Raw genomic sequence first — 17,454 nt, 5'->3', positions numbered from 1 at the left:
CTAGCCATGCGAGCCAGAAATCTCTGCTCCCATTGTTAAGGCAATGTGTTATTTAGGCTAAGGCTAATCTGAATGGCTCGCGTGACTCGCTCGCTCGCGCTTTGTCGAGACCGCTTGCGCGCGCGGAAGCAATTAAAAGCCGAGCAGCCTTTAGACCATATGTTAAAGGGAAAAAGCCGGTTCTCAATGTCAGCACTATCTAGAAACGTAATAATTGTTAACTCCCTTACAGGGCGCTTCAGTACAAATTCTTCTCCCTGAACTCTTGCTCGCCGCTTTTGTCGGAAGTATTCGCATTACGTGCGTTCTATGATTGTGACGTAATTAATAAAGCAAGACCTCGTTAACTATAAGAACGTTATGACGTGCGCCTGTAATTGCCAATTAGTAAGAACATTGATGTCCTTCCCTGAAGGAGACTAAATCACCATCATCTCCTGAATCTACGTCTGTGATGATAGGTTTGTTTGGAAAATGGATGTACGCACAGGAGGACGACGTAAATTCACTCCAGGAATGTCTCATCGTGGAAGCGGAGGAAGGAGGCTGGCTGCTGGTTGATGTGGAATTGACTGAAGAAGACGCATTACTCTTAAAAGATTACATTGTAGTTGACGAGCGCAACTTCGGGCGCGGGCACGGTGGAGAAAAACGATTGCCGATTAAGAATACGGATGACAAGAATATAGAGAAGACCCAAAAATATTTTCACGGAAAAATGATCTCTCGTGTGCTTCCAAGAAAGATGGCTCAACCTTACAAGATTCTGCGGCCCTTGAAATGTAAAATGTCTGCAAGCGAGATGTGGAATACCGAGCGATTACAGGAGATGAATTGCTGGTCGGAAATGCTGTTGACGAAAGTCCCTCGACCCTTTGGCACGGTGGGAAAAATTCCAGCTTTGCGCGTGAATGTTAAGAGGTAAGTACTTCTTTTTTCGATACGAATTCATTTTATAAGAATATCGAGGCTAAAATTTTAAGAATATTTTAAGAATAAACCCGTCTCTAAGATTTAAAAAAATATAATCTTAAGTGTTAAAAATTTAAGTGTTGTAAATAGAATACAATCATACATGTATGTTCGTAACTAATCCAAACCGTATAAAATTCTTTCTTTCTCTAAACGGCGAAACAAGCCAATGAAACGACAAAAGCCGTGACCTGCACTAGCTAGATGTTTGATGCGGTAAATGTAATGTATGGTATACAGCACAAACTGAAATGCCATAGACTATAATCTATAAGAATATTCACAAGAATATTCAGTTTTCAGTCTAACATTTGCAGCAAAATAAGAATATTCTGCCTGGGCCGGAAAAAATGTTCTTATAGAAAAAAAAGAGTGTAAGTTAATGATGCTTAATAAATCAATCGTTTGCCTCTTGTGGGGACTTCGGAACATTCAACGTCATCTTTCTTTGAAGTTGGAAATACCGAAAAAAAATGTTTGAGCCCCCTGGTTCCCGATAAAACCCCTTCTAGCTCGTTCCTGTTGGGTAATTATCTACCCGTGATCCTGATCTCTCAGAAAACAAACTAAGCATAGACTACCTGACATAAGCCTTCCACGTTACATTGAATTAATTTTACGTTATCTTTCAATACTTTACAAATTTTCGTTCAGGAAAAAAAAACGGAAGCCAAGTTAGTAGGAGCGAGGCAAATGCAAATGCAGGCGCAAATGCAAGCGAAACAAGTATGAACTAGCCAAACGCAAACGTGAATGCAAAACGTATGCAAACGCAAGGAATGGGACATTTTAGGCTTTGGTAGATTGTGTTAGCATAATTTTTGGCATATTGGAGCTGCATAATTTGTGAACGAGCACTGCCACGGCATTAGCAATTTTAGCACTTTTTGGAGCATAATTCATAATTAGTGATATGGTGTACTTTCTCAGAAATATGAATTTAGGTAGTTTGTTCTTGCTGCGTGTTTGCTCAGTGTGATTGTTGTCGTGGGGCATCGTTCAGGTCGAGCAGCTTGGCGCTGCGGCGGCACTTCACATTTCCACAGCTTTTTGCATCATATTTGGTGTCGTTTTGCGCACCTCTTGTAGTCTCGTCATTTTGTGGCATATTGGATCAGAAGCATATGGTTCGGCATATTGCATATTGGCAAATGCACTGCTAGTAGCATAATATGCCACTTTTAGGAGCACAATCTACAAAGCCTAGGACATTTTCCCTTTTCTTGTACCACGCGGGCGCGGGCATGAATACAAAATGTCGGAGGTTCCCCGATTTAGTATTTATTCAGTGTGCTTCGTGCATTACGCAAGAACAAGTAAATTTTGAGTGGTACTCGCGCGCGTATGAAGGCAATCTACTCAAGTAACACGAAAAGGGCCACTTGGGGCAAGTCTACATTGCAAACGTAAATACAAGCGCATGCGTAAGCAATTAGCGAATCCTGAACTGTTAGAGCTTGCGGGCTACCATATAGCAAAAACACAAATCCATAATAATAACATTAAGTTCTCTTGGTGGCCCTACTTACTAACTGTCGCTTAACTGAAGTGTGAAAATTTTTTGCGTTTAAGCTTACGTTCGTGTTTGCGTTACACGTCTAAACCGACTAAGCTCTAGCTTCATTTTAAACAGATCATGGGCTTATAACCAACGCGTTATAATGTATAGAGGTAGCTTCGTTTGCTTCCTCGGGAGATATAAGCATTTTTATTGTTACGCCACGCGACCGAAATTTCTTTGCTATACAATAATCAAGATATATATGATGAAGGATTTTGATGTCATTTCTTTTCCCGCAGTCTCAAGTTACCAGACATGCAAGGGACACAAATGATTAGCCGTGAGCAGGTCGTCAAGCCAATAAAATTGCAACCTAGCCACGTGTTCGTTGAGGATCTCAGCACATCTGTCGTCCCCTTTGAGCCGTCACCGGTCAAGAAACTGCTGTGGGACCTTGATAACATCAAACGCAAACGAACCTTTGAATTTGTGGCGGGAATCGATGACGACTCGGGCAAGCTCCCACTGCGCATGACTGTAAGCCAGGATTACGTGTACGACTTGCTCAAGTTGACAGTCAGAAAACGACGCAAGTTTAACCCGGTCGCAAATACCGCTGAGTCGCTTGAGCCGATTGTTGTAAGTCGTGTTGGTCTTGAGCCCGTACACACTCCTAGACCTCTGCTGGCGTTGGAATGGCGAGCAGAACAACCAGACGAATGGACAGCGGACTTTCCAGTGGATGAATCGGACGAAGTCGAGGACATGTGGTTTACGAAGCCCGCGATATCTGCGTTCAGCGACATCTGTGAAAGGACCTCACAGCTGACAACGCAGCTGAGACACCAGGTCCCAAGAGCCGCAATGTTCCTTTGGGCTCAAATGCTTCAGCTATTGTCCTGCAGTAAAAAGCTCCTTTCCTTCGAAAGTGCCGAAGAACAGGGACGTCGAGGCGCGTTATTTCGTGAGCCCCCAAGGGGGTGTTATTTGAGTGTCTACTGCAAGGACTTTAGCGAGGAAAGGAGCCGCGCTTTGGCAGAGAAAAAGACAAAGCAACAAGACACTAAGAAAAACCTGAGGCGAGCTCACGGGGCTCTCACTCAAAAGTACTACGAAAACACCAACAGAAAGAGAGCCATGGATTCGAAGCGATTCCAGCGGGGTTGCGGAAGAAGAGGGTGCTAGTTTTTGCGGTCTGTTTCGAGAAACGACATCAAATGCAATGGCCACGCCGAGAACTCGCTCGCTACCACTGAGTATGCGCAAGTTTTTGCTGCTCAACGTTTGCTTTCTCCTCACCTAACGTTAGACTCGCGCGTTCGTTCAACAATTCATTACGAAACTGACGTTTAACACTATTCTCACTTTCAAATTCCGTTTTATTTTTATGATCACTTTTACCTCAAACTCTGAATAGCTTAAAATGAGTCCTTCTAAAAAATCACTGCCTAGTACGTTAGCTATTAATGCCACTCCTGATACAAGGAAATGTAAACATCGATCTTTTTTTATCACAGAGGCAAGTACACTCAACTCTTCATACAAACTACTTTGCATATAATTGAACAGCACAAACATTTCCAACGTCTACAAAGCTAGCCGCCTACTTCTCTTAAACGACAAAAAGTTCTCTACTCATACTACCAACCTCAGCGAACACTGACGAATGCTCGGGAATGGGCAATAAAGACCTCAACCACAATACGTTATCGACGTCTCTTTTTATTAAAAAACTCGCAATATTTCTTCGAATCTATTACAAATTAAACACAGCCGTGGAAAGTTTGCACTATGCAGTGGAACTTCGATTAAACGAACCTCGATATAACAAAGTCTTCCAGAAATAGTAAAATATATGGAAAAAAGACTTGATATAGCGAAATCTCGTCATAGCGAACATATTTTGCCATTCCCCTGGCTCTTCGTGGTATCGAGGTTCCGCTGTATCATTGCCTTTTAGTAACTTGGTGCAAGTTCAAAAACGGTACTCGATAAAGTAAAGTAATTTTCCTCGATCTTCTACAATGTTAACCATCCTCGTTTCATCCCAGTTTATCAGTTATTTATTTTTTTTTTATAGTACACACTCATTTTTTGAGGTTTCCTTCATTTTGAAGATAATTTTGTACGTTGCAAAAATGGCGCGCGTGTTTGCATACATGTGGACTTATGCTAAAACAGTTAGACTGCACACTCGGTTTCCATATCGCCTTTGAGTTTGCAGAAAATTGTAATTTAGTAGAAACACTGGACATATCATTTTGTTCATTTTATTTTCAGAGTTAATTTGAAACACGTCTAATTTGATTTCCTTATGCCTTCCCCCAATCTCGCCTAACTGCCGACTAGCGTGGTACGACTGTGATAAACAACCAAAATGGCGTGAACAAGCGTCTGACTAAAAAAAGTTACTTGTAGTCAGAGGGCTGTCGGTGTCGTAATCCTTCATTTGTCCGTCACAAACGGTCTCTGAAACGCTGTGTGAATTCTTACACTAAAATTTACGTTTTATCCTTGCTTTTCTTGCTCTTCTTTCAACCGAAGCAATCTTTCTTCCTCCTCTTGGAGAAGCTCCAGTTGTATTTCATAGCTTTGTAGTTTTTCGTCGATAATTGAGCTGTAACTCCTGCTGGTCAGCAGCCGATAAGCCCACTCCTGCCAGCCCTGCACAGAAAAGAAACAGTAAGGCTGAAGCGAGTGTTAGGTGATCTTTTTTGCAGTCGTTATTGTAGTCGCATGGGTGACGCACGCGTTATTGAGGACGTCGTGAAATGCTTCTAAAGGGGAACGGTTGCGTGACGCACACGTAATTAAGGGCGTCATGCAACGCTTCTAAAGGGAGAGAAGCGTTGTGTGACGCAAGTGTTAAATAATTAAGGTCGTCAACAAAGTCCAGGAAAGTAAACGCGATTTGATACCGTAAGGTCAAAATGCTCGCAACATAATTTTTATTATCAGTGACGTTTCCGTCAAGGACTCTAGAAAAACATATTAAAAGTCAACAAAAATCAACCCAGGCGAAATACGCAAAAAATAAAAGTTTTGACCTCTCTCATTTTGCCCTTTAGACGCCACGTTTTATGCAAATTAGCCTTATCACAGATAAGTTTTAAAAGTGTTTTAAAAGTGTTTTTATAGGGCAAAAAATGCTTTGGTTTGCTAATCGAAGATTCTTGCTACGAAATAATACTATCACTTTTACAACTTTTGCTACTACCAGTGTTACGAAGTTTTAAAATCATTTTTTTAGCTCTACAGAGCAATTTGATATTTCACATCTGCAAAGTATAGTGTAAACTAAATGGCATAACTATAACCCGTTCAATCACGTTCTAAAGTTGGGTAAAACAAAAAAAAAACAAATATTAATAAATGTTAGCATATACTTTATAATGTTAGCTCGCTCAAGTTTTGCGTTGAAGCTGACGATAGAGTATAAGGTCGAAACCGGTTTCCTAGAAGATAAGTAGGACAGAGTTTATGTATGACAGATCACGAGCAAGTCCCGCCAGTGTCTTTATCCAAACTTCAGATAAAGGTATTTATTTCAAGTAATGCTTTTTGATAACGCCTGATAACATTATTAAAGAAGGAAGAGTAAACTGAATATCACAGTACAACTATCCCAAGGTCCAGCGGCCTCTAACTGACCTTAGAGCTTGAAAAGCAATTACTCCCAAAGGTGAACCAAAATTACCGACAGACACCTTCTGGAAAGTCTCTCCTTTTTTAAAGTGGCCACGGCCTGGTTGGTCAAATGGTACATAAGGGAAATCATCCAGGGAAAGCAACTGTAGTATTCCTGCCTATTATTGACTTAGATCCGTCCAACATGCCCGGCCTGTACATATTCCACCCTATTCTTTCCATCTGATCAAGCAAGAAAACAGCACATGCCATAACATTTGATCAGCCCTTGTAGTGAAAGGCTTGGACTTTCATTACAAATGAGCCACTAATTAAGCAGATATTTGTCTGTGGTGTTACGAACTACATGTAGAAGTCTAAACACAGAAATGAACTAGTTTGGCTGCATAGGTCAATTTATGGAGAATATGCTAAGTGGAAAGACACAAGCGAGAGCTTGCAGGTGTCATTTTTTTGGTTTGACGAAGCGCTCAATATTGTTCTTATTGCAGACGCGCTTCAGGTTTGTTGCCCAAAATTTTTATATGCCACAAAGTGACAATTTAGGAGTATATATTGAGGAAGACCAGGATTCAGAACAGGAAGTGTTTAGTGTCTCTTATAGTCGATTACATCTGGATTTTCGACAGTGGACACGCTGCGGCCCTAGGAAGCTGCACTGATAACATGTCGTCTAGACTACGGATTCAAGTAGTTTATTACACATAACGAGACACATAAGGCAAGCAGCTTTTTTATGTCAGAATCGACGAAGAGTCAAGGGATTCATTAGAGGATGTTGATGTATGACTTACGAAAGAGATGAAAAAAAAGAAAATTGGAGGCCTTGCGATATCGAAGTTTTTGCTAAAAGACGGATAGAAGTACAACCGCAGTTAAAGCGAAGTCCTTGCCTCCGATGTCGTCTGCTGCAAAATTTCTTTACCTTCGCGTGAACTACCAGGTGCAACTTTGGACTGGAAATCAAGAGCTTCCACTGTGTGACTGGAGATGGAAAAAACTGATGGCATTTTAATTCAGGTAAGGGACCGATCGTTTATTACGTCCCAAGGGGGGGGGGGGGGGCGGTTCAATTTTAAAACAAGCCCCTTTTTTTTGGGGGGGGGGGTAAGTTTTTCACTTATGAGAAACGTGAGATGGGTCAAATTTTATGACACAGCAACGGCAGTCTAACAGGTTTTATAACTGAAACCAAAAAAAGGAAAAATTCTCGCTGGCGGTTCTTGTTGTTGTTTACTCATAATCGTTAAAAAAGGCTCATAACTATACTATAAACCAAGCATGAAAGTGACTCATAATGCAAGAACTGGCATTTCTGATAGCTCAGATTTTCAAAATTTCTCGGGGAGCATGCCTCCAGACCCCCTTAACAAAATTCACATTCACCTTCATCAAACTTTTTACAAACTGAGTCTCATTGGAGTCCCGTACTCAATCCTGTGACAAAACAGTTTCTCCTAAAAAAAATAACCGATGGTGATAATACACTACCAACGAAAAACGTCAGCAACATCTGCAACTGTTGTTCATGCGGCATTGGTCTTCAGAAACAAGCGACATCGCGACACAGTGCTGCCGGTGTTTTACAGTATGGATTGAGCCGGGGGTTTGACTGTGGTGGAAATAAATTAATTTGCTGGAGTAGTCAGTGAAGTTCATTGAGAATGGCTACAAATGATATTAAACCTCGATCAGTTAAATACGTAGCAGCAATGTTGATTGGCTATATCAACAAAATAAAAAATCTGCAAGGAAGAAAAGAGAGAATTATTGCCTGGTCGAGGGGGGGGGGGTACATTTTTAAAATAAGAATTACGAAGGGGGGGGGGTATAATTTTTATATGAAAATAATTTTGGGGTGTTCAGTTTTGAAACACTACACCTTTTGAAAAACCACCCCCCCTGGGACGTAATAAACGATCGGTCCCTAAGGACCGACATACCACCTGCACTGGAAACTTTCCTCTGAGTTATCAGATGTAACTGCAAGATGAATTGTAACACAACTTCATAAAGTTCCAAAAAGTACGGACTTGACTGTTCACCTGCCTGTGGAGAGTGTCATGGAAGTGCTTGTTTCCGACAGATCGAGCTAGTGATACAGAGGACATCGGGGAAGTAGTCGATGCCTTATGACTTAATTTTCACAGCTGAGGCGGCGGAGCGTTTTTAAACGCGCGCGCGCGCGCGTGTGTGTGGGGACGGGAGGTAGTTGTACACCAAGGCAGACGCCACCCCCAAGGCATACATGTAACACCCCCAGGGGGCTAGGGGACTACAGATCCACCTACCCCCTCTGCTCCGCCGCTGTTACTGTACAGTTAGACAGGTATTGATAGAAAATCAGGTGATGGTATATAATAGTCCAGTTACTGGCTAGCAAGGGTTGAGAAATTACCATTTTAATGAAATTAAAATGTTAATTTTAGAAAATAACACTTTTTTGTTGAATATTTGTTGGAAAATGGTCCATGATAGAATTTAAATGTACACTGTACTTAACAGTCCTTGTTTTTACATGTTAAGTGGAACTTAAAGTGGTAAATGCCTTGACAGAACAGTTTAGAATGGCTAATTAGCATAAAAACATGGCAGTCGTCAATACGTGGATTTTTTACGTATTTCCCATGAGTTGATTTTTGTTGACTTTTAGTATGTTCACATACATGCCTCAAAAGCACACAATGTAAAAAGAAAAATTCTGTTGCAAGCATTTTGACCTCCTGGCATAACTTTACTGGGCTAACACTTCTAACAAAGAGAAACGTAAATCAGCGTTGTGTGACGCGCGCGTTATAAAGGTCGTCAAGTAACGCTTCTAGAGGGAATGAAGCGTTGTGTGATGCACGAGTTATTTAGGTCGTCAAGCAACGTTAAGTGTTTCTAAAAGGAGTGAATTATTGTGTGGCGCACGCGTAATAAAGTGCGTCAAGCAACGCTTATAAAAGGAGTGACGCACGCGTTAATAAGGTCGTCATGCAAGGCGTGTTAAGGGAGTGAAGCGTTGTGTGACGCACGCGTTATTAAGATCGTCATGCAACGCATCTAGAGGGAGAGGAGTATCAGGGGAAGACCTAAATAGAAGCTGTGTAAAAGGGGAAATAAGAAAACAGAAAGCGTAAGCAACAAGAGGTAACCATATTAGCAACCCAATCATAAAATTTATGAAAACATTTTGCGTCTTTCTTCTATCATTTCGTTAAATACAGTACACACATGACGTGGAATGCATTGTTGTATGAACAATTGATGTTCAATAAATATTTCCCCAAACAATGATTATAGCACTATAGCACCTTTTACTGACCTCTTCACATGCTTTAGCATTAGCTACCAGTTCAGGGTAATGATACCTAATGGCTTCGTCTAAAATCCATTGTCGACATTTGTTAACAGACCACTGTCCTGAAAATCAAACAGTTTTGAAATAGTCAAAATTACTAAATACCATATGCACTCCAGCATGTTCTTTATTCCAAAATGATCCCTTTTTGCCACACGTCACACTGTCCAGGCACGTGACACAGGGACATGAGGGGACATTCTGCAATCCCGTGTAAGAATTCTTCGATTTCCTAAATGTAAGATTCCTGTGTAAGGATTCTTTGTATACATGGATGCAAGATAAACAAAATTAAATTCCTGTGGTTCTTGCGAGTTTATCAAGGGACAGACTTCACGTTTGGCAACAAATGACAAGCTGAAAACAATGATGGTGATTCTGGCTATTGAACATACACTGTAGATGTATTTAAGTAGTAGATAAAATATGAGCGGGAGATCTGTATGGGCGGTTACAATGGCGAGCCATTGTAACCGCCCATACAGATCTCCCACTCATATTTTATTCTACTCGTAAAATGAAAACAATAAATTGAATGCAAAGTATTGTTATGTGAATCAGTAGAGATCTGTATCAAAAGTTAATGAATACTAATTAGCGGAGCAGGAGTTTGTATCAAAAGATAATTCTATTGTTTGATTTGAATTGGGGTTTACAGTTGTGTACATGTAATCTGAATACTGTGCTGGGATTGGTTTGCACCCTCATGAATAATTAATGAATTTTACAATAAAAAGAATTAATACAGACCGCCTTAACGTTCTTACAATAACACTTATTATAAAAATAAGAACTTCTGTGTGGTTCCTTTAGTTAAGAGGTGATAACTTTTGTACATCTATCAGAAAAATGACTTAAAATATATTGTGATATATATTTGTGCACATAGCTTCTTTAACTGATCCTTTTGGAACTTAAAGCATCCATTAACTTTCATTCCTTAATTACGTGTACTACTCTCTTGGCAATTTATTGCTTTACTTAATGCCTTACATTTTTTTAGGGGGGGGGGGGTGATGTACAGGTAACTTCAGTGACTTTGCAAACGGACTCCACCTTATCAGTTGGGTGTCAAATGGTAAATGCGAGACTTTGCGAGACGGCGAGACTGTTATCTTTACTGCGAGCCCAAGACGTTTTTAGCCTTTCAAAAGAAATTGAGACTCCGAGAAGGCGTTAAAGAAAAATTTGAAACGATGAGACCCCTGAAATTTGGCTAAAATTTTGCAAAACGCCTTTTTTGAAGGACCATTCACCACCCCTCATCATGTTTCTGAAAATCAGACAATTAAATTTTAGTTAACTGACAATACTCACCAACTACTCCCAACACTGCACCCTGAAGTGATGTACTAATCACCACACTGAAACCTCTCCCTGGATAATGAAATTAAAAAAAAAGAAAAGAAAAAAGAAAAAACAGTTAGCCTGTGAGAAGGCTTTTCAGGGAGGTTTTGTTTGAGCAACAAAGCCACAAATCATGTCCATTTAGCTTGACTCCAGGAAACCTCCACTTGAGAGCTTTGCAGCATTCAAAACAGTAAAATTGATTAAGGGAATCTCATTTTAAGCAGCTAGGAGCCTCTATAAAACACTTCTTTTATGTGTCTGAGACCAGCATCAGTGATTGCATGTGCCACATTAAAACAAAAGGCCCAAATAGTTTTTTTTAAAAAGTCAACAACAACAAACTACAAAATACAGCTCCAGATTGTTATCTTACATGTACTGTACAATGCTGTACCCAAGAACACCTTCAAATTGACTTTGTGCATGAGACTGGGACAAGTAATCTGAATCAGAAATCAGTTTAAGGTATCACGGAAGGAAAATTGGCGTTTTCATTCCAAGTCAAAATGTGTGCAAACCATCAATCGTAACCCCAATGAAGTATTATATATATTTTCTGAAAGCTTATTGAATAAAGATTGTAATTGTGGATTTTTGTTTACATGATATAGACCATAATAAGCAACGTCAGCATTTTGTTTGCCATTATGATGTTCACATTTACATGAGAGCCAAAATTTTTATGTGGAATGTGATCTACATATGTTGGTCTAGAAAACGGTGTCTCAGTTTTTTCTTTTCTGTCTTCATTAATTTTTTTATGAATTTTTAATCCTAAAGAAGCCCTAAAAACGCCACTTTGATGTTTAAAAATTCATAAAAAAATTATGGAGCAAGAAAAGAAAAATCTGAAACACCATTTTTTAGACCAATATACATGTATGTAGATCAAATTCCAAATAAAAGTTTTGGCTCTCATGTAAATGTGTTCTCAAATAAACCTAAAGTTGCACAACATCATAATTGCAGACAAAATGCTGACATTGCTTATTATGGTCTTTATGATAAAAAAAAAAAATCGAAAAATGCAATCTTTATTCAATAAGCTTTCAGAAAATATATACTTTATTGGGGTTACCACTGATAGCACACAATTTGACCTGGAACGAAAATGCTAATTTTCCTTCCGTAATACCTTAAGCATGATATTTTAAGCTTCAGGAACCTGTACATGATATTAGCAGTTCATCACTTTAAACTTACATAAGGCACAGCCCAGCAGGAACCCAGAAGTTGCACCACTAACAGCACTTGCTTGTGTGGCAGTCATTGCTTCTTGTCGAGTTGTTATGATAAAGTTCCCTTGAAGCTCGTCAAGTTTTCTTCTCCATCTATGAGCCTTTGATGACACCAGTAGATTTTCCCTCATAACTGTTGATTTGTAACAACTCAATTTCAACAATTCATGTATGTTCGAAACAATACAATATGTTCTGCATACCCTTCAAACTACAACACTACACTGCACACACAAAAGCTTGGATTTACCGGTAAGAAACAACAATGTACTTTTATTATATTTTTTTGCAAATTACATGTTTATACAATACAGCCCGATGCACATGAGAGTACAATGTAAGTTTGAAAGGCTTAAAAAACCTTTCTGTAACTTTGAGCTCTCTCCAAGGATTTCCAAGTGCTCCTAAACTAAACTGCTTCCCACCCCTAGCCCCCAACCCATTTAGATGCCATCAATTGCAGTTCCTTCTGCCTCTTAGAAAAAATAGTTTGCCAGTAACCATTTATATTTCTGGGAAGAAATCTGGGCACTGCAAAGGTAACACATGTAAGAGTCTGTTCCAATAATAAATGCAATCACATGTAAATGACCCAACTTTTTCAATCTTCTACCCACTTACAGTGTCATGTCAACCCTCCAAGTCAAAACCATTTTAGTTGTCATGGCGACTAAAATTTTGGAGCTCCTGGCAACTAAAATTGAGAAGAAGGATTGAAAGCATGAGCTTAATTTGACAACTGAAATTTTTCACTGGTGGTGACCGAACTCGAGGAGCCGGTGGCCAAATGGCACACTAAGGAAAAAAATAAACTTGGAGGGTTACATGTAAATGTGTGTAACTGTAATACATAAACCGGTAATTATTCAGTACCATGCTTTACAGTATATGTACAATATTTATAAACAAAAAATTAGACTTACCGTAAAATAAGCCAGAAATGGCAAAAACACCTGAACCAGTGGAAAGAGAAAGAGCAACTGGGTGCTGTTTTCTGATCACCCCAAAAGTGAAGCCAATACTTGCACCAGTGATACCTGATAAAGAAATGTTGTAAAAAGGTGATTCCAAAATTTATCCACACCAAAACCACATTTGAGAGCTTGAAATCTAAAGGGATAGAAGTGGACTCCACCAAGGTATAGGGAGGTCACACCTCAGGTGTTAAGGACTGGAATGCTGAATGAGGAGGGGTGGGGGTGGGGGGAGGGGTTTGGAGGGATTAGAGTGAGAGAGAAGTGTGGTTAGATTTGAATTTCCAGAGAAGAAAATAGGGATCTTTTTGCATTGAAAATACTAACCACTGACTATTGACTTTTCTCATTTGTAAATCAAACATGAACTCATGACTGCAAAAGCAGGATATCATTTGATCCAACAGATGTTTGCACATTAATGGAGAGGAAATAAGTTCAAACATTGGAAGAACTGACAAGCTTCAATCAGTTAAAGCTCATGAACTTCTTTTTTCAGTTACCGAAATGATTCAATTTAGCACCCGGGGCGCTTATTTACTTTTGGCACTCAAGGGAGGTCGCTTATTCGAGAAAGGGCGCTTAATTGGGACAGGGTACTTATTCAATTTTTCGAGAAACAACCAAATACAAAACTTTAATAAATATTTTAAAAAAACTAAACAGTGAAACCTTTCCCGAGAGAATAATTGTTTTCTAGTAAGATAATTGCCGTAATTTATTCCAGAAACGAGACGAGTGGTGGTAACTTACTTTTGGGCGGTACTGACAGTAACAATAACAGAAACTGTAATAGTAACAAATTGTTGTACGTTCCAGTTACTTTTAAAATTGTTCATTTTAGCATTTAATATACATGGACAGTACGGTGAATGTTCATGAGTTTATCTATTCAACGTTGATGATTTCATGCACCAGAAGAATAGAATAGAATAGAACAGAGGTGCTTATAAGAATTGGGGCGCTTATGAGAATGGGGGTGCTTATTGGAATAGGGGTGCTAAATCGAATCATTACGGTATTAGCTGTCTACAGAATTATTTGGGGGTGGGGGTGAATCATAAAATTCCCATTCATTGAAGGTGTTGGAAGGCAGACAGGGAATTTTAAAGAACATTAAGGATATAATAAAAATTCAGAAAAAGGAAGGGGCGATGTAATGGTGATAGCATTCTGAGGGCACGAGGACTGGTAGAATTGACTCACTTTATGTATTCATAACAGTATAAGGAAGTAAATTTGTCTTTTGTAATTCTCTCAAGTTATCAACACAGGGGCGGATCCAGGATTTTCTTAGAAGGGGGTATACACCACTGAGGAATGGCCTTTTTTGCAGAATACTAGTTATATTACAAAACAACAGGTCGTCTCGGGGGGGGGGGGGTGCACCCCCTTCAGCCTCCCCCTAGATCTGCTCCTGCAACATCAAGTAGACGTACATGTATCGACATGTACATGTACACTGTAGAGTATGTATACAGTCAACTCTCTCTAAGACGGACACCTTCGGGACCGGCCGCAACTGTCCGTCTTAGGGGGGGTGTCCGTCTTGTAGAGAGTCGAGGAAACATGACACCAGTTATTTTGAGATAATAAAGCTAAACCTATGCACAATGAATACACTTCTGTTTTGAGTCTGTTTAAAGTCGCTTTCTTTAACAAAACCTACAAACTGGGACAACAATAATATCAGAAAATTGACTCGCTTGTTCATTACGATCGATAATTCACTGCTTTACGTAAGCAGAGAAGCTTCATTATTTTTGGTTAGTAAGCTTGGTATACGCGTATCCTTAGGGTACCGACTAACTTTGCTCAGGACCTGAACAATCGATGAAAATCGATGATCGGAAAATCAATCGATCAATCGATGACAATCGATTAATTACTGTTGATTGGCATCGATTGGCATCGGCCAATCGATGATCAATCGATAATCACACTTTGGTGGTCGCGAACTTCATCGATTGCCATCGATTGGCATTAAACACACAATCAATCCGAAGCATGAAGTAAATACTTACATACGTTGTTTTGTAAAAAAATAATAAAGCTCCTTTCCATTGAGATGAGGTTTACACAGGGTTTACATCATAAGCTTTAATGTTTCTGTTTTTCATTTGAGTTTCCTACTTTTTGCTAGCGCTAGAATTCCAAAGACACTTCGTTCTTCGTGACCGAGTCAAAATGGCGGACGTGACAGGCGAAACTCATCCCCAGACTCCCACTGTTGTCTCGTTTTCGTTCCGACGTACGGAAGACGTATTTTTGAGTTCTCTCTGCTACTGTTTGATTTGAAATATTTCGGACTAGCGAGAAGATGTTTATGACATCGAAGGCGGCCGTTTAGTGGACTACAAGACAGAATTTTAGAAAAATTAGTACTTTGACAGCGAGGAATTCTGTAAGTTGCGATTTCTATTTACTTTGCCAGGAGTTGGTTCGAAAGCAAACCAGACCTAAAAGCGTACACTTCGTTGATGGAGGCGAATAAGACTTAAGCTCAAAACGTTTGTATTAAATAATTATTGCCTTATTACTGTTAAGTTAGTAAGCTTATGTTTCTCGTTGTATTGACATTTTTTGGAAAGGTTATCGTTGTTGTTGCTAATAAAATATAACATACAAGAGAGACCATGTGTTTTAAAGTGAACGTATTTAACAAATACTAGTCGAATGAAAAACGATGGCAGTAAAATGATCGATTGAATTGGTAATCGGTGATATTGATAATCGATGAAAATCGATGTTAGTTAATTGATCGATTGTCATCGATTATCGATGAAATGGATAATCGATGACAATCGATAATCACAAAAATTTTAGCGATCGATTGTTCATCGATTATCAATATCAATCGATTAATTGATATCGATTGTCATCGATTGTTATCGATTGCCATCGATTATCGATTTCATCGATTGTTCAGGTCCTGCTTTGCTTTAGCGATATAAAGTTTGGAAGTATTTTCACCAATAAAACATGATAAAAAACACTTCTTAAGTGTCCGTTGATGATTTCATAGTGTCCGTTGTCCGTCTTAGAGAGGTGTCTATCTTATAGGGAGTTTGGTTACAGTAAAATGACTGAAAAACGGCAGGGACCATCACCAGGTGTCCGTCTTATGGAGGTGTCCGTCTTATAGAGGTGTCCGTTAAGAGAGAGTTGACTGTACCTGATACAGCAGCATAACCAAGCAATCGTTTAGCTCTTTCTGAATCACGGCGCACTGTGTTCACCAGAAGACTTCCCCCAGATCCAATGGCAACTTAGAAAAGAAAATCGATCGATCACAAACTGAGGCTAATGTGGGAAGTTTCGAATGCATGCATGCTAGTGAAATTGATTTCACAATACTCTCAATAAGTCTTCCTACCTGCCCAAGCCACATTCTTGCCGAGGTGCGCTATTCGTTGACCGTTGAAAGTCATGACAATTCCTCGACATTCATCATTTAAAGACCACTATAACCTATAAAATGTACAGCAAACAACCTTATTGCCGCCATCTTGTTATTGCGCCTTCATAATCCTGTACAGCGGAGTATGCAATTCGTCACGTAGATACGTCATGTAGTTAACATATAGTGGTTTGACTAAATCCCATATAAGGAATACATAGGAGAAGATACACAGCACTAAACAGCTGTACATGGCCATACAAAAGCTATACATGTCCCTACCTAGCCGTACATATCTATACGCCGCTATACAAGGCCGTAAATAGTTCTACATAGCCCTACATAGCTCTACATAACCGTACATAGCCGTACATAGCCGTAAATAGTTCTACATAGCCCTACATAGCTCTACATAACCGTACATAGCCGTACATAACCCTACATAGCCCTACATAGCTATACATAGCCCTACATAGCCCTACATAGCCCTACATAACCGTACATAGCCCTACATAGCCCTACATAGCCGTACATAGCCGTACATAGCCGTACATAGCCGTACATAACCCTACATAGCCCTACATAGCCCTACATAGCCCTACATAGCCCTACATAGCCCTACATAGCCCTACATAGCCCTACATAGCCGTACATAGCCCTACACAGCCCTACATAGCCGTACATAGCCGTACATAGCCGTACCTAGCCGTACATAGCCGTACATAACCCTACATAGCCCTACATAGCCCTACATAGCCCTTCATAGCCCTACATAGCCCTACATAGCCGTACATAGCCGTACATAGCCCTACACAGCCCTACATAGCCGTACATAGCCGTACATAGCCGTACATAGCCGTACATAACCCTACATAGCCCTACATAGCCCTACATAGCCGTACATAACCCTACATAGCCCTACATAGCCCTACATAGCCCTACATAGCCGTACATAACCCTACATAGCCCTACACAGCCCTACATAGCCCTACACAGCCCTACATAGCCCTACATAGCCCTACATAGCC

General features: G+C 39.9%; 2 protein-coding genes across 2 annotated transcripts; one reads left to right on the top strand and one right to left on the bottom strand.

The window, feature by feature from the left end:
- Positions 1-386: 386 nt before the first annotated feature.
- LOC144661267 (uncharacterized) lies at positions 387-4,013 on the top strand. The gene is made up of 2 exons (XM_078521966.1): positions 387-921; positions 2,773-4,013. The coding sequence occupies exons 1-2, from the start codon at positions 455-457 to the stop codon at positions 3,656-3,658; spliced, it is 1,353 nt and encodes a 450-aa protein (XP_078378092.1). The 5' UTR covers positions 387-454; the 3' UTR covers positions 3,659-4,013.
- A 162-nt stretch (positions 4,014-4,175) lies between these two features.
- Positions 4,176-16,537, bottom strand: LOC144661275 (uncharacterized). The gene is made up of 7 exons (XM_078521980.1): positions 16,403-16,537; positions 16,202-16,294; positions 12,976-13,089; positions 12,018-12,185; positions 10,782-10,841; positions 9,429-9,526; positions 4,176-5,137 (listed from the first exon to the last, which is right to left on the bottom strand). The coding sequence occupies exons 1-7, from the start codon at positions 16,455-16,457 to the stop codon at positions 4,982-4,984; spliced, it is 744 nt and encodes a 247-aa protein (XP_078378106.1). The 5' UTR covers positions 16,458-16,537; the 3' UTR covers positions 4,176-4,981.
- Positions 16,538-17,454: the final 917 nt, after the last annotated feature.

The sequence above is a fragment of the Oculina patagonica genome, chromosome 7 (genome assembly GCF_052425735.1).
Source record: "Oculina patagonica isolate OP01 chromosome 7, crgOcupat, whole genome shotgun sequence".
NCBI lineage: Eukaryota > Metazoa > Cnidaria > Anthozoa > Scleractinia > Oculinidae > Oculina > Oculina patagonica.
This window is presented reverse-complemented; position numbering and strand designations above follow the sequence as displayed.